At 50.8% G+C, this 22,106-nt stretch overlaps 1 protein-coding gene across 1 annotated transcript in view; it reads left to right on the top strand.

Moving 5' to 3' along the window:
• Positions 1-3,993: 3,993 nt before the first annotated feature.
• Positions 3,994-22,106, top strand: part of Anks6 (ankyrin repeat and sterile alpha motif domain containing 6) — a 38,590-nt gene continuing 20,477 nt past the window's right edge. The window contains exons 1-8 of the mRNA XM_051161804.1: positions 3,994-4,325; positions 11,568-12,076; positions 14,467-14,511; positions 15,539-15,743; positions 17,162-17,268; positions 19,684-19,832; positions 20,346-20,544; positions 21,441-21,490. Coding sequence (XP_051017761.1) covers positions 3,994-4,325; positions 11,568-12,076; positions 14,467-14,511; positions 15,539-15,743; positions 17,162-17,268; positions 19,684-19,832; positions 20,346-20,544; positions 21,441-21,490 — 1,596 coding nt within the window. The remainder of the gene's footprint in view (positions 4,326-11,567; positions 12,077-14,466; positions 14,512-15,538; positions 15,744-17,161; positions 17,269-19,683; positions 19,833-20,345; positions 20,545-21,440; positions 21,491-22,106) is intronic.

Raw genomic sequence — 22,106 nt, 5'->3', positions numbered from 1 at the left:
CTTGATTGGCATCTACACATGTGTGCCAATGTTCATGGCTTTAATTGGGAGTGTTCCCCCACAGCTTTGTGATTTGAGTATTTGTTTCCCAGTGCATGGCAATATTTAAGGATGCTATGGACTTTTAGATGAGCCCTGGCTGAAGGAACTAGGTCACTAGGGCCCTTGGCTACAAACTTTCTATCTAGCTAATGATGACCTTGAACTCCTAATCCTTCTTCCTCTGTCACTCCAGGGCTGAGAGTATACGCTGTACCACCACATCTAGCTATGGGCTGGCACTATTGTGTGTGTGTGTGTGTGTGTGTGTGTGTGTGTGTGTGTGTGTGTTGTATGTACCATGTGCTGGGATTATGTGAGTGTGTGATAGCCAGAGGTCAATGTTGGATATCTTCCTACATGGCTCTCCACTTTGTTTATTTTAATTATATTTATTATTATTGTTATTATTTTGTTGTTTTTGAGACTGGGTCTCACTATATAGCCTTGGCTGTCCTGGAGCTCACTATGTAGACCAGGCTGGCTTCAAATTCACAGAGATCTGTCTGCCTCTGCCTCCTCCCCAGTGCTGGGATTAAAGGCGTATGTCACCATAACTGACATATTCATTTATTGTATGTGTATGTGTGTGTGCACATGCATGCCACAGTACACATGTAGAGGCCAGAGGACACTTTTATAGTTGGTTCTCTTCTTTCATTATGTGGGTCACAGGGATTGGACTCAGGTCATCAGGCATGGCAGAAGGGATGGTTAGTTACTGAGCCATCTCAGAAGCCCTCCACTTTATGTTCCTGAGACAGAGTCTCTCATTGGAGCAGCAGCTCACCAATGGACTACAGTGGATAGACAGCAAGCCCCCCGGGGCTCACATCTCCATCGTCTAGCACTGGAATTACCATCATGCACCGCCACACCCAGCTTTCTATGTGGGTTCTGAGAATCCAAATCCAGGTCCTCATGTTTGAGCAGCAAGCACTTTTTACTCACTGCGCCTTCTTCACAGCCCACAGAGGCAAGCTTTGAAAGGTGACCATCTAGACCCTGAATCTGCCTACTGTAAAATACTAGAAAGGATTTTTTTCTACTGGCAGTTCTAGCTCCCAAATAATGACATGGAGACCTATTAAATTTATTAATAAGCTTTAAAGCACTATAGCTGAGCAGATATTCATTTATTCTAACCATTCTATCCTAGCCTGGCTACTTCCCGGCCACATGCCCCATATGCTACTTGCCATCTTAGTCTCACCTTTGGACAATTCTGCTTCATCTTTGTCCTCTTGGTGACTTTCTCCTTGACCTTCTTCTCCTCTCCTCAGGGTCCTACCTAAGACCGACTCCCCACCCCCTACGCCCCATCCCTGCCCCCTGTACTCTCTTGCCCAGCTTTAGGCTGATCAGCTTCTTTATTAACCAATCAGAGATGACGAAGAACAATTTTTTACATAACACTGAGACAGGAGATTCTTCATAGACAACGCCCACATCAGTACCGCAACCAGATCTAGGGCACAGAAATGAGCATCTGAATACAGCACAACACCATCCCCCAATACCCTCTCTCTTGGCCCACCGTGATGTGGACAGCCACCACCACACACTCCTGCTGTGACAGAGCCACTCGACCTTGTCTTCCACACTGTGAGGGACTGTAAAACCTCTGAAATCATGATCCCACAACCCTTTTTCTTCCCATAAGTCATCTCTCTCAGGTATTTTAATCACAGTAACATAAAAATAGTACAACATGAAATATTTTTGGTATGATAACATGAATGTGTATACTGGCAGCTTGAGGTGAATAGCCTTGGGAGGATAGGGCATTTTGCTGTTTGCCTTTCACTTTCATATACTGTTGGAATTGATTATCATTCACTTATTACTATTATTTGTTTATATTAAAAATAGTGTGTGCATGTGGCATGTATATTTATTTGTCTGTGTACATGTGCCCATGGAGACCAGAGGTCAACTTTGGTTGCCTTCCTCAGTCTCTTTTCTACCTTATTTATTGAGACATGGTCTCTCACTAAACCTGGAGCTTGCTGATTAGACTAGCCTGGCTGGCTGATGAGCTTTCGAGATTTGCCTGTCTCTCCAACTCTGTTCCCAAGTGCTGCAGTTGCACACACGTGCCACGACTCCTGGCTTTTACCATGGGTGCTGGGCACTTCGCCAGCTGGGAGGAGTCTCCCAGCTCTATTCGTTTGCTTTGGAGACAGGATCTCATTCAGTTACTCAGCCTGGCCTTGAACTTGTGATCTTCCTTCCTCTGTCACCCAAGTTCTGGGATTATAGGAATGTACTGCTGGGCTTAGTCTTATCTTTTACTTGTATACTGCTTTCATAACGAGAAACAATGGTGAAAATGTAAGAAAGACAAGAGGGAAAACAAGACAGAGGCATTATTATTCAGAACTTCAGGGAAATAAATGGCTTCCTTAGAAAGTCCAATGGCGGTTGTCTCCACTCTCGCCCTACCTCCGTAACTGGGTTTGAATGTGGAAGTGAATAAAGATGCTCATCTGTGCATGCACCGTGGTGCTCTAGTTCTTTGCACAGTTGCCCACACACTTCTCCAGGCTCCCCACTCACAAGATAAACCCCACAGTCCGCAGCAGGCCATTGAAGCCTTTTGCATCCCGAGCCCTGAAAACCTTCCAGGTATTTTCTCATCTTCATATATCATTGTTTTTTTCATCTTCCAGCCCTGATTCCTCGCCCCCAACCTCTCTGACCTGCCCCTGTGACTCACGCCTGCCCTAACAGTTACACTGTTATCAAGATACATTGATGGGACTTGTGTGTAATGGTCATGTCTGACTTTATGTCTGGCTTCTTGCTGGGCTTTCCGGGCGCTGATGACCATCTATGGAAACCAGTTGTCCCCCAGGCCTGGTCCTTGGACTCTTCTTCTGGCTCTCTGCTTGACTGGCTCTTTTCCCAAAAGTCACCAAGGCTTCCTTTCTTCCTTCAGGTTTTTGAAAATGTGACATTTTCAGCAATTCCCTTGGCTGGCTCAATCACAAAATAATACCTCACCTTCTACCCTGGTTTGCTTGGATCCATGTTCAGTTTACTGTGCCAACAACACTCATTACCATCCAGCACTCTGAGTTATTTCCACAACCATATCTTTACAGCCCGTATGGGTGGGTCAATTCCTGGAAGGCGGAGATGCTATCTTGCCTCTCAAATGTTCTCAGCATGTGGTATGGAGCTGTGCCTGGCACTAGCAGGTATCCAATAAACAACTTCTTGAGCATGGAAAGAGAACTCAACTTGAGTCCTAGCCACAGCAGCGCCCGCAGATCTCTGCAGACTATAGCAGCGTATGACCTTCCCGGGCCACTCTTTTGTAGATTCATATAATCATCTGAGCCCTGAGGGTGGTTGCCAGCATTGCCTAATGGACCAGTCAGTGGGTCCTATCTTTTGTGTAAATACTAGAGGGCTCATTAAACAACAGTCGCTGGCTCCACACTGAGTTTCTGACTCAGTAAGTCTGGGATGTGGCTAGAAAAATGTCCATCTGTAACATGTAAGTTACTCCTGCGGTGTGAGCCACACGTCAAAGACAAGAGACAGAGGGGCTGGTAGCCTTGGCACGAATGAAGAATCCAGCATTTCAGGGCTGCTGGGGCAAAAGACGGAGCTGACCCATTCGTCCCAGTTCAGTCAGTTGACTATTTAGGCTGGTGAAGTGCGGGGCGATCTGGGGGTCGGTGGAGACCCGGAATGCGTTCCAGGGCGGCGACTCTGAGGGACCCTAAGGCCAGAGGTCGGATTGGCCCGGGACTGGAAGGCTGAGAAGTGACCGCAGAAGTCTCAGGCCCACCCTCCGAACCCGGAGGCGGGCCCTGCGCGCGCGTACCCAACAGGCGCGGCCCCGGCTGCGCGCGCGCACCCAGGGGGCGGGCCTGCGGCCGGCGGCGAGCGCACGCGGACGCGGGGTGAGATCAGGCGGCCGCGCAGAGCGGGCGGCCCGCGATGGGCGAGGGCGCGCTGGCCCCGGGCCTGCAGCTGCTGCTCCGCGCCTGCGAGCAGGGCGACACCGACACAGCGCGGCGCCTGCTGGAGCCTGGCGCGGAGCCCGCCGCGGGGCCCGAGGCCGGAGCGGAGCCGGCAGGGCCCGAGGCGGCCCGGGCAGCGGAGGCCGGGGCGCCGGTGCCGGTAGACTGCTCCGATGAAGCAGGCAACTCAGCGCTGCAGCTGGCGGCAGCCGGTGGCCACGAGCCACTCGTGCGGTTCCTGCTCCGCCGCGGAGCCTCCGTCAACAGCCGCAACCACTATGGCTGGAGTGCGCTCATGCAGGCGGCCAGGTGAGCGGGGGGTCCGGGAAGGAGAGAGTCCGTGACTCGTGAAAGTGCGAATGGCAGGCTTGGAGCCTTCGCGTTTTGGTCGTCTGTATGCTGGAAATAGAAGGGCGGTTTCAGAAACACAATGTTAGAAACTTTGGCTTTTTTAAATAGTATGGAGGCTGCGGAGTGCATCTTGCAGGCGTTCATTCATTCCTCCCAAGTGTCTCCTGAGAACCTGGCTACTCATCCTGGTTTGGGGGCGCGCGTGTGTGTGTGTGCGTGTGCGTGTGCGTGTGCGTGTAAAAGTAACCGGGATCCAGTTAAGTCCCCACCTGGGGATAGGAGTGGCATGGGTAGATAAAGTAGCAATTTTGATCTGGAAGGTCTGGCTGTAGTAGCTGACCCAGTTGGGGGAACGGGAGCTATTTTTAGTAGAAATGAGGTATAAAGACCCAATGATGTGGAAAAAATTAACCATGACAGGGAAATGGGGATGAGTGAGAGCGCGTGGGGGGGGGGAGGGAGCGGCACAGTGCAAACACATAATCGTGACAAGTGGTCAGACACCAGGGAGGATGCTGAGACCCGGAAGGGGCTAGAAATAATAGGAAACAAGCCCACCATTGGAGAGAAGAAATCAGGTACTAGATACTGAGGTTGAAAAGAAAGACGCTCACAGCCTTATAATGTTTAGAGTGTGGAAGGCACATGGCACCCGTGACTGGATCAGGCTTTTCTTTCGGGTAAGTTACATTAACGACCTGTGAGAATGGGCAGAGAGATAGGCAGGAGTCAGGAAGACAGCAGCCCAGAGAAGAGATGACAGTATCCTGGATCAGACTAAATAAAGTTCCTGGTGACTGCCTGACCCTGTGAAGGGCCTGGGAGAGAGGGAAACAGCAAAACCTATCCCTAAATTTCTGGCTGGGGGTTACAAATGTACTGAGATGGACAGTACAAGAAAAGAGACCATCTTATTTTTTTTTAAAGATGTATTTCTTTTTAAAGATGTATTTCTTTTTACTTTGTGTGCATGAGTTTGTGTGCCTGTACGTATGTGCACCACATGGGTGCCTGGTACCTGAGGAAAACCAGAAGAGGGTGGTGGATAGCCTGGAGGTGCAGACAGTTAGTGGTCACAGGTGCTTGGGACCAAACCTGGGATCTCTTTGAGAGCACTCTTAGCTGCTGAGCCATCTCTCTAGCCACAGAGGGACAGTTCTGAGAGTGAGCTTGGCTTTCAGGCACATAGCAGGTGGCACCAGAGGAGAATGCCAGGGCAGCAGGTGTGACCTCAAAATCTTTCTTCTAGGTCCCCTTCCCCTAACTGGCAGTACCCATTCTTCCCCCAGGTGAGCCTTTCCCCTGCCTAGTACCCGCCCACCCCCAGTTGGCTTGTGGCATCCCTGGACTCCACAACCCTCTCCCCGAGCCTTCTCTCCTGCCCTCATCTCAGGGTGACACTTGTGCGCAGACTCCTCATTACATCAGCGCAGGCTCAGATGTCATCCAACCCTCTGTCCCTTTAAAGCCAACTCTGTGCCAAGAATGTCTTCTCCGCTTCATAGGTGAGAACCTGGGATTTGGGAGGCAAAATGGGCCTCCAGCCTTCAGTCAGTCACAACGTGTGTTTGCAGAACCCTTAGCGTGAGTCTTCCTCTTCTGCCCTCAGCAAAGCCTCTCCACTCTCAAGCTTACTTTCTTCCAGGAAGCCTTCCTTATCCTGTGGCCACTTGCCGTAGGCTGCCTCCCTGTGTACCCAATCCTGAGACTCACTGGATGCCTTCCCAGACGGGGATCCTGGGGTGACCTTTCTGAAGGTTGTGACTGGGCGGCCCAAAGTCTGAGGAGAGGGGTCCAGGGCAGGAAGGGGCATGAGGAAGAGGCTCAGAATGATCTTGTACATTTGACAGGTTTAGGTATATACCTCATCTCTGAGCTCCACCCACCATAGGGAGCTTACAAGTCCCGAGGAACTTGCTGAGAGCTTTGCTTACTATGGATTGCAGCACTGGTCACCTGTTTGTGCTGTTAACCACATTCTGCAGGATGGTCCACACCATCTGCTTAATTTCAATTCCTTAATGTGGGCCAGGCTGGCCCTGAACTCGAGAGCCTTCGGTCTCTGCTTCCCCAGGGCTGGGATTTGGGTGTGCGCCATCATACCCGTCAACTCCTGTTTAACTTGATGGGCAGGAGATTCAAATGAATCATGATCGTTAATTAACAACTTAACAGGTTTAGAGGGCTTTCTTGTATAAAAGTTGGTGAGGAGGCCTTGGAGTCAGCCCAGAACACCCAGAGGGGACAGAGGGCAGGGAGCTACCTCTGGATCTGTCAGAAGACAGCAGCAGGTGTCTCTGCAGGAGTAGGTTTTAAGGAGAAAAAACGGAAGTCTATGCTAGGGCGAGTTGGTGAGTCCTGATTGGACAGGTTAGCCAGTGTAGCCAAACGATGAATTTTGATTGCTGGAACTTGGTGCTTTAATAGTTGGACCTTGGTGTTTTGGTCAGGCATAAGGAAGGAGCCAAATAAAGGACTAGAGCTTGGGGGCTAGCTTTAGAAGTGTAGTCTAACGGTTTAGCAAGGCAGAGGGGAGGAGGGAGGGTTAGCCCTGGTGGTGCCATGTTTGCTATTGCCTGGGCCTGTTAGATTTCTTTCATTGGTATTATAAAAAGAGCTGGGATGTGTGGTCCAAGCACTTCAGCTTTGACACTTTGTAGTTGAGAGGCTTTGGGTTGTCATTTCCTGTCTCAGTTTGCCACAGATGCTGTTTTTTAATTACTATTTTATGTGTGTAGGTGTTTCCCTGCACCAATGTCTGTGTAGGTGTTTCCCTGCACCAATGTCTGTGTGCCATGTGCATTCCTGGTGCTATCAGAAACCAGAGGAGGGCATCAGAGGCCTTGGAAGTGGAGTTACAGGCAGTTGTCAGCACCCAGGTGGGTGCTGGGAATTGAACCCGGGTCCTCTGGAAGAGGATGCTGTTAACCACTGAGCCATCTGTGACCCTGACAGGTGCTGTTTTGAGAACATTATTATGATATACTCTGTACTGTTCTGTGAGACCAAGGGAACCCCTATAAGAAGAAGATGAGAATTTACACTTGTCTGTTCACCAGGGCCTGGGCACCTTCTAAATGCTGTTCCTCACAGACGCCTCCACTGCCCTGGAGTTCAGATACACTGAGCTGTCTGCTGTCTGGCCCATGTGGAGGCTCAGTGTCAGGGACCAATGTAAGGAGACTTCCTCCAGGGTCTGCTGTCGGTCCATTAGAATAGGAGGCCTGTGCACGGACACTCTCCATTTTTGTGCTCCTCTCAGAATCCTCAGAGAGTGCTACAGACAGTCACTGTGTCTACCTAAGTGGACTTGTGTTTAGCATCTTATCCTGTGTTCCAATATCTAACAGTGAGGCAAGCCATAGAGGCCTTGGGCGGGATTTGGAGACAACAGTTTCTTAAGGTTTTAGTAGAAATTAGTCCTATTTTCAAAATAATAGATTATTCTTTTCTTCCCTATCCCCAGTAGTGGGGATTAAACTCAGGGCAAGCATGCTACCACTGAGTTATAACCTCAGGCCTCTTTTAAAGCAACATCTCACAGAATTGCCCAGGCTGCCCTTGACCTTACCTTGTAGTCTAAGCAGGTCTGATCACCCTTCATCAGGTCCGGCTAACAGTGACCTTTCTTGAGCTGCCTACCTTGTGTCCAGCACTGTGCTTCCTGCTTTAAATGGGTTCGCTCCTTCAGTCCATCCAAAACCCTAGGAAGTGTGGATTACTGCTGCCCCTCCCCCTTACAGATAGGGAACTGAGCTACAGAGAAGTTAGGCAACATGCCCACGGCCACGTAGCTGGTTGATTTTACGCCCAGGCTGAGCCCAGGAGCCATTCTGAGCAAGAGACGGCGTGGTGTGGGTTTCTAGCCGCACCTTGGCCCGTGTACCTTGCATCCACTTTACCCCACTCATGTGGGTGGCTGCCAGGTGCTCTGAGTGGCAAGATCACGTGCCCACTCTTAGAGCACAGGTGTTAATTGCTGAAATTAATTGGCAGTTTCAGCACCTGCTCAGAAGCCCCCAGCAGCCCCATTTCCAGTAATTGCCTATTAGGAATTGAACATCCGCAAAATTATCTCGGGCTCTGTTGCATCATTTTATATTTTCAACCTAATTGAATACTCTCTAGGGACACCTGAGAGTTCAGAAAACATTCCAAAATTCAGTATTTCTGCTCAAACCCAGCCCTTTGCTTCCTCCGTAGGAACTGGGCAGGCTGGAGGAGCTGTGATTTTGGAATTCTCGGGGCTGGCTTGGGCCCTGTCACTTTCAAATTGAGATAAATTGCTCTCTTCTCCGCTCTTCAGCCTCCTTATCTGTGAAGTGGGAGGCACTGCGTTCATCTCCGGATTTCAAATGCGATAAGAATCTGAAAGTGCCTTGTAATCTGCAGTTGGAGATTACACTAGAGTTTATTTTGTGCTACCGAAACCGGTGGGAGCTTTTAACTCTACTGCGGTGGAGGGCAAAGTAGGCCCTAGTTGCTTTCTGTCTCTCAGACCTTCATTCTCTCCCCTGCTCCCTGCGATCTATTTATTCATTTGTTCGTTGCACAGGATATATTGAATTCAATATTGAACTCTAACATGGGCCTTCTCCTGTGTTAAGGGCCAGGGAAGTCTCCTAGCCCTGCTCTTAGGCACAGTCAGGTAGGGGAGACGCAGTTTTTGAAGGAGGGCTCAGGTGTAGACAGAGGGAACCTGCAGACTTGGGGGCCGGGAGCCCTTGGGAGGGAGCTCAGGAAACTGCTCAGAGTTGGTGAGGTGGAAGGGGTTGGGGGGCTGGGGGGGGGGCCGGCAGGGCAGAGGTTCAGCACTTTGCCTGGCAGGTCCTAATGGGACAAGAGTGGGAGGGAGTCAGACTGGTGATGGTAGTGCATGGGAGGAGGGGAGGAGGGTGTGGCGGGGGTGGGGCTGGGAAACACTAGCCATGTAGGCAGCCCTCCCTAGTCTGCGCGGTTGGGAGGGACCTTGAAGTTTAGGTGTGTGGGCTGCTTGGAGGAGGGAACAGGACCAGGAAGGCCTTAAGTTTGCAATTTGTGAGTGTGTCTCCCCAGACTCGAGACTCTGCTCTGGAGAGGAACCCCATCCTGCCTAAGGCATGGGGTGGGGGGCAGTCACCAGGTTCTCTTTCACAGGCTGCATGAGGCAGCCTGGTGTGTCAAGGTTCACAGCCCAGAAGGTATTTTAATATTCAGCTGGGGCCTCGGACCAGAGTTCATCCCTGGCCCCGCCTCCTTGGGGGAGGGGGGCGGCAGAGGAAGCCCCTAGATTTAGCTGAAACACAAAATCCACTTCCAGAAAGCAGGGCTGAGCAGCAGCTCCACCTCCGAGCCTGACTGTGGTCCTGACTGTGGTCCTCTGACACTGGTCTCTGGGTTTGTCTTTCTTCCCTGTTAGCCAGGAACCTTCTCTAGCAGGCTCTCTCCACTCCTCTCACAACACCTCTCACAACACTGTAAGTCCGCCCTCTGGAGTTGGCGGGAGCCTGTCCGCCTTCTCTGGGCCCTGAGTGCAGCCATAGCTGGCGCTTCTCTGAGAAATGTCTGGCCTAAGCCAGGTTCATAGGCACCTGCCCTGAGCATTCTTGCCAGCAGTTGGCAGTAGGCCCCTGCAGAGGTGCCAGAGTTCCTTTGCCCAGCACAGCAGCCACAGCTGGCATGAGCTGGGGATGGTGGGGGCTGAGGAGGGCAGAGATGAGTCACAACAGGGGCCTTGCCCGTGAGGGAATCCGAGCACTGGCAGAGGCAGCTTATCAGGCAGTAACGCGGAGTATAGAGAACTCAGATGTGGGGTGCAGAGTGGTGTAGGGGTGTGTGTGTGTGTGTGTGTGTGTGTGTGTGTGTGTGTGTGTGTGTGTGTGTGTCTGTTTCTATGTGTGTGATTGATCCATCTCATCTACCACGGATGCATTTCCTCAGATAAAGTCCGCCTTGTTTTTCAGTTTTCAGATTTCTTTCTTTTGTTTTATGTGTATGATGTTTTGCCTGCATGTCGTGCGCACATACGTGCCTGGTACCGCCTGAGTTCAGGAGACCGCATCAAATACTCTAGAACTACAGTTATGGATGGTTGTGAATGGCCGTGTAGGTGCTGGGAATCAAACCTGGGTCCTCTGCAAGAGCAACAAGTGCTCCTAACTGCTGAGCCAGCTCTCCAGACCCCCACCTTATTTTTTATTTTTTATTTTTTGACACAGTGTCTCTCATTGACCTGGAGAGCAGGCTAGTGTGGCTGGCAAGCAAGTCCCACAGCGCCACTCTTTTTAACCCCTTCAGTGCTGGGATTATAGATGTGCACTGCCATGCCCGTTTTTTAAAGTGTGTATGTACACATATGCATGTTTGCATGTATATAGGTACATGTGTGAACATACGTGTGGTGACCTGAGGCCCATGTCAAGAATTTGCCTTGATTGCTCTCCACAGTACTTATTGAGGCAGGGCCTCAGTTGAACTCAGAACTTGCTGATACAGTTAGTCTGGCTAGCCAGCTGATTCCAGACATCCCCCTGTCTCTGCCTTTCTATGGTTGACATTTTTATTTTGGCTCTAGAGATCTGAAACCTTATTCTCATGGTTGCAGGGCAAATGTTTTATTACTGAGCAGCTCTAGCTGCTCTTCTTTCAATTTTGGGCATGGAGGGTGGGGGTCTTACCATGTAGGCAGGCTAGCTTTAAACTCATAGCGATCCTCCTGCCTCTGCCTGTCCAGTGCTAGGATTAAAGTATGTATGTCACCATGCCCAGACAGGGCTGGATGCTTTATCCCAGAGTGACCCTTAGCTAGGCAGGTGACTGTAGCAGATTGCAGCATGGAAAAAGCATAGCAATTATCATAGCGAATACCGAGGGCCCGCATCCTTTGGCTTACACTGTTCCAGGAGCTTTGTATAGATGCTCAGTAAGCCTCAGGCAGTCCCTCGCGGAGGTATGATGATAGCCCCATTTTACAGATCAGGAAATGAAGGCACAAAGAAACATTCTTCCTCAGTATCGTATGAAGGAGAGACCTAGATTCCAACCTACTCACGGTTTTTGTCGTTGGAGGAGAATGGTTGCTCAGAGCCATCCTGGCACCCAACACTGGTGCTCTTCTGAGCAGCCCCAGTGCCTGCAGTAGTTGGCAGCGGTGAGGGTCATTGGAACTGTTCACTTGCCGTGTTTTCTTTTGAGTGCTACTAATTCCCATCCTTTTGGCAGGTGTGGGCATGCGAGCGTGGCACACCTCCTCTTGGATCACGGGGCTGACGTCAACGCTCAGAATCGTCTGGGTGCCAGTGTGCTCACTGTGGCTTCTCGGGGCGGCCACCTAGGCGTGGTGAAGCTGCTGCTCGAGGCCGGTGCCATCGTGGACCATCACAACCCCTCTGGAGAGCCACCGGCGATGGGAGGCAGCCGGGACCGGGACGAACGGCTGGGCATCACAGCTCTGATGGCTGCCGCTCAGCATGGGCATGAGGCCGTGGTACGCCTGCTGATGGAGTGGGGTGCAGACCCCAACCACACAGCCTGGACCGTAGGCTGGAGCCCTCTGATGCTGGCAGCCCTCCTTGGGAAGCTCAGTGTGGCACAGCAGCTGGTTGAGAAGGGAGCCAACCCCGACCACCTCAGTGTGCTGGAGAAGACGGCCTTCGAGGTTGCCCTTGACCGCAAGCACAGGGAGTTAGCGGACTACCTGGACCCACTGACCACTGTCAGGCCAAAAACAGGTCAGGCCAAACCATCCCTATCCCACACCCCCCTGCCATCTCTGTTGTGGCCTCACAGAGGCCAGTGTTTGCCCCACCAGAAAGGTATGCCGAAGTAGGAGTCTTGGCATATAGGCCCTGAGCTTTGAGCTATATGGTGCCCATGAGTGCCTGCTATATACAGGCCTTACACATTCCTAAACAGGGTGCTCTGTGAACTTGCAGAGTGAGGCCTTTCCTCCCTAGGAGCTGATTCCGATATAGTAGTCCTAGGATCCTTCTAGAACAGAGGCCAGCAGAGTTTTCTCTGTAAAAGGCCAGATAATGAATATTTAGCTTTCCTCGTCTATGTAGGTGCCTACACAATGATTATTGGCCCTCCTCAGAGTGAAAGCATCCATACTTAGAATGTGGGTGTGGTCCACACTTAGAATGTAAATGAGTAGGTGTGGCCTTGTGCTAAGTACAGAGACAGACTTTGGGCAGGTTGGCCCCAAGCCTAGGTTTGTAGCTCTGCAGCTCTGCTCTGGAATGACATGCTGCCCGTCAGTCCCTAAGGACCAGTTCACTCACAGCACGGAGGAGCTCCCTTTTGAGTTTGGGTGTTCCTGGCGTATAGTTGTGTTTCTTTGCTCTCCATAATTTTTAAGGTCTAAGAAAGATGTTTTAACTCATGACACCTACCTCTCCCACACTGTGTCATTTATTTCCTATCTATGACTTGTCTTCCCCTACAAACGCCATGGTCCTTCACTTAGCGAAGCAGTTACAAGCAGGTAGCATTTTGGAACCTCTGCTCTAAAGTGACACACGCAGCCTGAGCACCCAGCAAAGTGGGAGACAAGCGCGGACTCCATCAGACCCAGCTTGTGCTTCCGTTTTCCTACTGAGGCTGTGTGGCCTCTGCCATGGAATTTGCTGTCTAGGAATCCTAGCATCCTGTTTTATGAAGGACAGACGCATTTCTCTTGCCAGGCTTGGTGACCATTGTACTTAAAAGTGCCTGACCCAGTGCCAGGTGTGTAGCTCCCAATAGTGGAAGTGCAGTCCCTTCACTAGTGTTTGTGGGATGTCTGCTCTGTACCACACACCCTGGAGGACCATGCCCTCTGTTGGGGAAGGTAGGTCATAAATCAGAAATAAATAACACAGTGTGGGAGAGGAAACTGTCATGAGTTAAAACAGCAGACATGAAGAGAACCCGTGTGACCGAGTTGTGGAAATGTGAAATGTCAGGGCTGGTCTCCCAGGGAAGATAACTGTGAGTGAACCTCAGGAGTCCAGCAAGTGTGTTAGCCCCAGGGAGAATTACCATAGAAGTAAAGGCTGCACAGTCATCCCAACAAAGGTCCTTAAGCCATCAGCAGTTGCCAATTCTTCCCTGCAAATGCCAGAAGTCTACTCCCACAGGACCTTGGCCTCCCTTGGCTCTTTCTCACCCTCACCAAAGATGTGATAGTGTTTTACCTTCATGCTGTGCAGGGGTTGGGACAGGTTTTCTCTCCCCTGAGACATGGCGGGATCCTGGAACAACACCACTAAAGCAGCTGGCACAGCCTCAAGAGCCAGGCTGGACTGTGGTGACTCATTGTACCAGATATCTGCTCAGCAGCCAGCAAATAAGACTGGTGACATTCCTGTCTCTCAGAAAGCCCTGCTTTGGGAAGGCCCTGAGCCCCAGCAGATTCCACTTGTAAGCAATTAAAAGCACTTATATTTTTACAAATTTTACTTTATGTATGAGTATGTTGCCGGCATGTACGTCTGTAAACTGCATATGTGTCTGGTTCCTTAGGAGGCCAGGGAAGGGTACCAGATCCCAGGCTACTGGAGTTACAGATGGTTGTGAGCCGCCATGTGGATGCTGGGCATCAAACATGGGTCCTCTGGGAGAGTAGCCAGTGCTCTTAGCTGCTGAACCATCTCTTCAGCCCCCAAAGGTGACCTTTTTTTTTTTATATATATTACTACAAGGTAGCATCATGTGTTGATATTTTCACAGGCAAAATTAGCTCTGTTGTTCTGTGGCCCTGGCTGTACTTAACATTGAGAGTCATGGAGTCACCCTTATGCATCCTGGCTGGGATGGCTGCTGGGGCCCAGTTAGCACAGTGGTACTCCATGTTTCTGAGTAGGCTCCATGTTTCTGAAGCACCCTCTCCTACGCCAAGTGCTGATCCTTGGGACAACCTGGTGGCATGGATGTTGCCTACATGCTGGTGGTAATGGGACAGCCTGTCAAGTCATGTGCATGCTAGCTCACATGGGGCTCAGCCTCACTGCTCCTAGCCTCTGCCCCGTGGCTCCTGATGGCATCGCCTTTAGAAAGTTCGCCTGTGTTCTGACCCCCATGGCTTTACAGTTGTGTTCAACTTCTCCTTGTTTAATTCTGAAAATCTCTGTTTCCCCAGATGAGGAGAAGAGGCGGCCTGATATTTTCCATGCACTCAAGATGGGTAAGTGCTTCAGAAAGCTTTTTGGATGTTGAAGAGCCCAAGACACACCTTAAGTGATACAGGGATCTGATAAAGAAATACAGTTTTGGGGTTTGCTTTATTTCTTTTTAATAATTTCTGTAACTTTTCTGAGGTTATATAATTCACTCTCACCAGGGAAGGCTGGGCCATGGACGTCCGTATTTATTAGAGTGTTCTACCCAGGGATTCTAGAACATTCTCCCATGGCCCTACTATCTCACCACCTAGATGCTGAGTTGCACCCTGCCTTATCTTTCTGCGAGTACCAGTTTTGTTATGACAGAAGGGCTCTTTAGCCCATAGTTTCCATGTGTGTGAGAGAGAATGCGGCACACATGTGCCATGGCATCAGGCGGAGGTCAGATGACAGCCTCAGTGTCGCTCACCTTCCACCTCCCATCCTTCCCTTCCCCTTCCTTACCTTCCACTCTGAGAAGAGTTTTTGTTTTTGTTTGTTTGTTTGTTTGTTTGTTTGTTTTTGTTCTGTTTCATACGCCAGGCCAGCTGGCCAGCAAGCTGCTGGGATTCCCCTGTCTCCTGCCTCCCTGTACGAGCACTGAGGTTACAGACACTTGTGCCACATGTTGTGTCTGCCTTTTATGTGGGGTTTGGAGAGTCAAACTGAAGTCCTCGTGCTTACATAGCCAGCGCTTTTACCCACTGATCAGTCTCCTGAGCTCCAGGGCTTCCTCTCAATACAAGATAGCACCTCCAGGTAGCCCTCCTGGATCCCTGCTCAGCATCTGGACCTATGCTTTTCCTCTTCAGGCCCACAGCTCTTCCTCACTCTCCCACTCTCTGAGACACAGGCAGCACCTCTGTTTGTTCATGTGTTTGTTTCCATCTGTCACACAGAGGATCAGAGTGGGGCTCTCTCTGACCCACCTTAGTGGCCCCCATGACCACAGCAGAGGCAGAGTGAGCAAATGTTCAACATAGGAGACCAAAGGATACATGAGCTTGTGGTGCCAGGACCGTGGGTCACCTGGACTCTTGCCATTTGTAGGAAACTTCCAGCTGGTCAAGGAGATTGCTGAGGAAGACCCCAACCATGTGAACCTGGTCAACGGGGACGGGGCGACCCCACTGATGCTGGCGGCTGTCACAGGACAGTTGCCCCTCGTACAGCTGCTGGTGGAGAAGCACGCAGACATGGATAAGCAGGACAGCGTGCATGGCTGGACAGCCCTCATGCAGGCTACCTACCACGGGTCTGTGCCCCGCCCCCCCAAATGAGGCCAAGCAAGTGCTCTGGCTGCTAGGTGGTGGTGGTGTGGTGGTGGTCATGGTGGTGGTTCTGAAGCAAGGTAACCCAGGGCTGTGAGGACACTGAGGCCTGCAGAAAAGATGGAATGAGTGCGGGCTGGGTTCAGCCTCCTGTCTATCCAGGGTGCTTGCTAGCCTGCTGTGGAGTTTTCCTATAGCTGTGGAAATCCACTCAGCAGGTGCATCTTAGAAAGGTTCATTTCTTACTAGTTTTCACTGCACAGCAATTGGTCCATTTGGCGGTTTCACATGATGCTTCAGAGACCTCCGTTAAGCACTCCCTTTGTGATATAAGCAGTGGTCACACATGCCTGGGCTTTTCATGACCTTAGACACTGATAGTCACCGGACCTTCTCCTTTAAAATAATGTGGTCATCCCAGCCAAGTGGGCTGCCACCCTCCTGCAGGCCCCTCTGGGCACGTCCTGTAGCTGCTAAATGTCCTAGCTCCTCCTTAGGGGTTCTCCTCTTGCCTGGTTCAGCTGGCAACATCACACTCCTGCATTGATTAACTTATCTGATGAGACTCAAATCCTTGACCCTGCCAGAAAGTTCTGGAAAGAAGGTCCTGTCCATAGAGAGGTAGGTGTGGTGGCTGAGCACTTTGGGGTAGAGGCCTTGGTTCTTAATAAGACTGACCTTATTTCCCCTACCTGCTGAGTGCTAGGGCACAAGGGAGCATGAAAACAGTGGTGATTGTCCACTCCCTGCCTAAACACTGGAAGATTGTATGTCCTGGTTAACATTGCTAGGCTTGTTGTCCGGGAGCACGGCCACACTTTTCCTATCACTTGGTAGATTAGCCAATTTTGTGTCACTCTTAACAAAACACCTGGGACGGTTGATTTATAAAGAAAAGATTTATTTTTTTAATATTTTTTTATTATTTATACAGTATTCTGCCCACATGTGTGCCTGCCCACCATAAGAAGGAGCCAGATCTCATTACAGGTGATTGTGAGCCACCATGTGGTTGCTGGGAATTGAACTCGGGACCTTTGGAAGAGCAGACAGTGCTCTTAACTTCTGAGCCATCTCTCCAGCCCAGAAAAGGTTTATTTTGTCCCATGGTTCTAGAGGTTGCTGTTCAAGATGGAGCTGTCCCAAGGCTTCCAACCTCTGGTGACAGTATCCATGGCGTGGGCAGAGAGCAAGTGTCCAAGCAAGTGCTCAGTCCAGGAGGCAAAGCCTGAGGTCCATAGCCCCAGTTTGAGGCACATACAATGACCAGGAGGCCTCTATGAGGCCCTGCCTCTCATGGTCCATGGCACCTTCCTGTGACCAAGCCTGTGCATATGGGCTGCGGGCTGCTCAATATCCAAATGAGAATAGTGAGTCTAACTGCCGCCTCTTCGCTCCCCAGAAATAAGGAAATTGTCAAGTATCTGCTGAACCAAGGGGCTGATGTTGCTCTTCGGGCCAAAAATGGGTACACAGCCTTTGACCTGGTGATGCTGCTAAACGCCCCGGGTGAGTAAGACGGGGCTCAGCCCGGGACCCAGGGCAACGCTTCCCTGTGTTAAACCTATGCTGATTTCTAGGAAACCCAGTCTCAGGTGGCAAGGGTGTGTCCTATGCCCCTGGGACACTATGCTAGCCTCCTTCCAGTGCCAGCCATCATGGAGTTGGTAGAGAGAGAAGGCAACCAAGGGCATGCGGCTTTTGCAGGCTGTTGGGACCTAGAGCCATTCTGTGGTTGAGCCAGAATGCAGGGAACATTCAGGCCCTTTGGCAAGGAAAGCCCAACTCTATACCATGTGAGGGGCTGCTGACCGAGGGTCCTGCAGGAACTCGTTCATGTCTGCCTCACTTGCTTACAACTTCCCTGAGTTGCTGCTGGCCCCGCTGTTCCCCTCCATACCCCCTCCTCCCGCTCTAACTGGCCCTTTTTCTAAGATCTGGGGCTTCCACAGGCCTGGGTCTCTCTGACATGTGACTCTAATTATCTGGAGGTTCAGTCTAGAGCTGGAAACATTCAGAGGGCCCCTGAGCCATGGCTTTGAGCCTAGGCTGGGATCCCAACCCCAAGAGGTGAGAGCAGAGGCTTTTTACATCATGATGTATGTGAGATCAGGCGATGACTCATAGAGGTTAGTTTTCTCCTTCTACCATGGGGGTTTTCAGGATTATGCTCCTCTTATCAGGTTGGTAGCAGGTGCCGTTGCCCACTGGCCTTAAACCCTGTCTCCTGACTACTGGGTCATGGGCTTGTGCCATACCCATTCTTAGTGTTTTGTTTTTTGTTAATGATTAGAAAAAATGTTCACGTGTGAGTGGTTTGCCCACACGTATGTCTGTGCACCACATACATGCAGTGCCCATGTAAGCCAGATAGCACATTGGATCCCCTGGGGCTAGAGCTACAGACTAATATGAACTGCTGGGTGGGAGGACTGAACCCAGGTCCTCTGCAAGAGCAGTAGATGCTCGGGAGTGCCGAGCTGCCTTTCCAGCCCCTGGGTGTTTTAATTAAAATTTTGTCCAAAATTTGACCTCAAATGCTTGTCTGTTATTGAGTGTTTAGACAGTTGGTACTTCCTCTGCCTTTTTAACTCACTGCTTTATCCTCAAGTGCGTTGAGAAGGATGGGCAGGTAGAAGAGTGGCAGGTGAGTGCCGGCGGTCCCCAGCCCAGGGGCTCTGAGTGCTTCCTTCATAATCTTGTCTAACAAGGGCTGGATAGATGGCTCAGAAGTTAAGAGCATTGACTGCTCTTCCAGAGGTCCTGAGTTCAATTCCCAGCAACCACATGGTGACTCACAACCATCTCTAATGTGGTCTGATGCCCACTTCTGGCCTTCATGTGTACATGCAGATAGAGCACTTTTTCAAAAAAAAAAAAAAAAAAAAAATTTAAAAATGCTTTTAACACAACACAACAAAACAAAACAAAAACAACCTAGTTGAGTTCACATAACTAATAGTGCATTTAACATTTTAAATTTTGTGTTTATTTTATCCTGACTTTTTTTCCAGTGCCAAATTCTTTCATTCTGCAGTTTTCCAGGGATGTGGTTTGTTTCAATGCAGCCTCCTCTTTAGGGACAGTGTGTTCCTTTCCAGTGAGGTCCTCTCAGAGAGGCAGAGGAGCTCAACCATGGGTTAGCCTGACCACCTGTGTCATAAGGTTAGCTGTGCACTTTGGGTGCTTGGCTCACCTGGAAATGGTCGGTAAATGGAAAATTACATCTAAATCTTAAGTTCAGCATGTGTAGAAATAAAAGAATGAGCACTGTTTTGAAGCCACCAATGTGATGCCCTGGGCATCCCTACCGACTCCCCCATTATACCACTGAAGTGGCACACACTTATTCTTAAAGACGCCCTTGAGGTACTGGGTGGTGTCTCAGATATGCATTGCTCTGATGGCCCCGGCAGTTTCGCAGGTATCCTTAAAGTGGGCACGAACATCTGAATCTCTTGATGTGTATGATTTTGTAGGGTTTTCTGGGTCAAGAGAGCGGTGAACCATTTTCATAGGTTGCCCTAGGCGCTTGCAGGAAGAGCCAGTGTGATTTCAAACCCTCTTAAGCACATACCGAATGCTGCTGCCTTGCTCTCCCGAGGAGGAACCCCCTGAAATCCTGAAGACACACTTGTGAAGCACACGGAGGGACTGTGCCACGTACCTGCCATTACCCAGGGTGGGACAGAGACAGGACAGGAGGAACTACTGTAGTCTGACTGAGATCCTGTGCTTTTGGACACCTACCTTCGGGGGGAGGGGTCCTCTGAGAGCATCAAATGGAGAAGTGAGGAGGTTGAGCCGGGCACTCGGATTATTATGCTCACCTTGGTGTTGTAGGACTGAGTTCTAAGGCTGACTAGGGTTGACTTGGACCTCACCCCAGAGATGTATTCAAATACTGCTTTTTTGTGCCCATAGACACTGAACTTGTTCGGCTGCTAGCATCGGTGTGCATGCAGGTGAATAAGGAGCGAGGCCGACCCAGTCACCGGCCATCTGTGCCCCACTCGAAGGCCAGACAGCCCTGGAGCATCCCCGTGCTGCCTGACGACAAGGGAGGCCTGAAGGTTTGCTTTCCTCGTTGAAATGGTTGAATGGAGACTGCTGCTTCCAGTTTTCAGGGCTGCATTAGCTTTGGGGATGGGGCATCAGCATGGCTGGCAGGTGAGCTGGAGAGCTCATAGGAACTGAGGGAACCCAAGGAGACTGGAGTTACCATATTAACTGCTTTGCAAGAGTGTGGGGCCTAGAATTGCTCCCTTCAACTTTAGGACAAGCCACAAATCAAGACAGCCGTGTAGAACCCCAATGTATAAATGGAGATTTTTTTTTTCAGTCCTGAGTTATATAGTCCATGCCTCTCTGCATTAGCTGCTGAGAAGTTGAGGGGCAGATGACCTATTCCCCTCTGGATGCTACAAAGGCTTGGGAAGGGTTTGGTGTGCATCGTGGTCTTTTGGGAAGGGTGCTGTGGCTGATTGGCAGCGCCTGCCTGGAAACCAGGAGCGGGGAAAGTATTTTGGGCTGGGGCCTGTCCTGTTGTCCTTACGGCTGACTTGTGCCTCCTTCCTCCCACACAGTCCTGGTGGAGCCGGATGTCCAACAGGTTCCGAAAGCTCAAACTTATGCAGACACTGCCACGCGGGTTGGCTGCCAACCAGCCTTTGCCTTTCTCTGATGAGCCCGAGCTGGCACTGGACTCCACCATGCGGGCAGCCCCCCAGGACAGGGCTAGCCACCTTGGGCCACCTGAAGCAGCCCTTGCTACCAAAGACAGTGGTGAGAAGGGTCACACTGGATAGTTTCCAGCTGAGTGTCGAAGCCCAGGTTACTCCCCCTGAACTGCTGGCCATAGGATGAGACACAGGACCAGTGGCTGCTCTGGGAGACACTACAAGTAGGCAGATAGATACTATGCTGAATGGAATGGAGTGGGCAGCAGTAACCAGGACAGGAGGCCTGTGTTCTGGTCCTTCACTCCCTGCTACGGGACCATGAGCCAGGCACAGCCTCTCTCGCCTTTGATGGTTGGTGTCTGCACTGTCCAGTGTGATTGTGGTATTGAAAGTCTTAGAAATGCAATGATGCCAGGCGTGGTTGCACACGTCTTTAATCCCAGCACTGGAGAGGCAGAGGCAGAAGGATCGCTGTGAGTTCGAGGCCAGCCTGGTCTACAAAGTGAGTCTAGGAAAGTCAAGGCTACACAGAGAAACCCTGTCTCAGAAAAAGAAAGAAAGAAATACAATGAGTGCCCGCGGTGAGGTAGTGAGCCCCACACTACTAGGGACAGTCAGCGGACTGAATGGCCTCTCCAGATTACTGAAGGAGATTTCTACACTGGAGGGAAAGTGAACTTGATAAGACCCCCTCCAACAGTCAGACTCCCATCTGGATCATCCCCTTTGGCACCATTACAGACAGACTATGGAGTGGACGCACTGCTGTCTGACCCAGCATGGCAGCGGCTTCTGCAGGGGCTTGAAGACATACATGCTCTGAGCTGACTTTAAATGCCGTCCATCTGTTAGTATATTGAACACTGATTGTTATTAAATATTTAAGCCCCCAAGAGAGCAGGATTTCCAGGACATGGGGCCCCAGGCACCACTCTGCATGCTGTGGTCATGGGAGTTGGGGGTGGGGGGCATTTCAGGAAGCTTCTACTTGTTTTGCAGGTCCTGGGAGCACAAGAAGAGAGAGGGAAGATGTGTTGCTGACAACCATGGTGAGTTGGGTGCCTAAAAGCATGAAAGGCAAGAGAGGCGGTGCCTGCCTGTGGTCCCTTAGCAGGAAGGGAAGGACCAGAACTGGGTTCCTATGCTCAAGACCACTGCCCTCCCTGTTACTGTGAGTACGGCAACTGCTGGCCCTCGGCTGCTTGGTTCTGAGGTCAGGGTGGCTAGGCCTCCATGGTGACCACAGGTAGACAGCTGGTCAGAACGAGCACCAGTGAATGAAGTACTGGCCCCTAGGGATCAGAGCAGATGCCAGCCCTGAGCCGTGAGCGAGGCCTTATGAGCACCTGTGCTCGCATACAACCCACACTGGCCCCACACTTGCTGTGTAGCCAAGGGTGACAACTTGTGGTGCTCCTGCTTCTGACTGCTGGCATAGAAGAGGATCTGTCATGCCAAGTTACACAGTTCCTGGACCTTGTGTACACTAGGGAAACACTGTTCGAGCGGAGCCACATCCCCAGATCTTGGTGGCCAAATCTAAGTCCTGGCCATGTTATAGGGAGAAGGGACAGATTGATGGCGGCCAGCATTACACAGGAAGAGTCACCATTCTGGTCAGGGTCGGGTGAAGAGGGAGTGTTTCTAGTCTAGACAGGGCCTCAG

This window comes from Acomys russatus, chromosome 2 (assembly GCF_903995435.1).
Source record: "Acomys russatus chromosome 2, mAcoRus1.1, whole genome shotgun sequence".
NCBI classification, from domain to species: Eukaryota; Metazoa; Chordata; class Mammalia; order Rodentia; family Muridae; genus Acomys; species Acomys russatus.
This window is presented reverse-complemented; position numbering and strand designations above follow the sequence as displayed.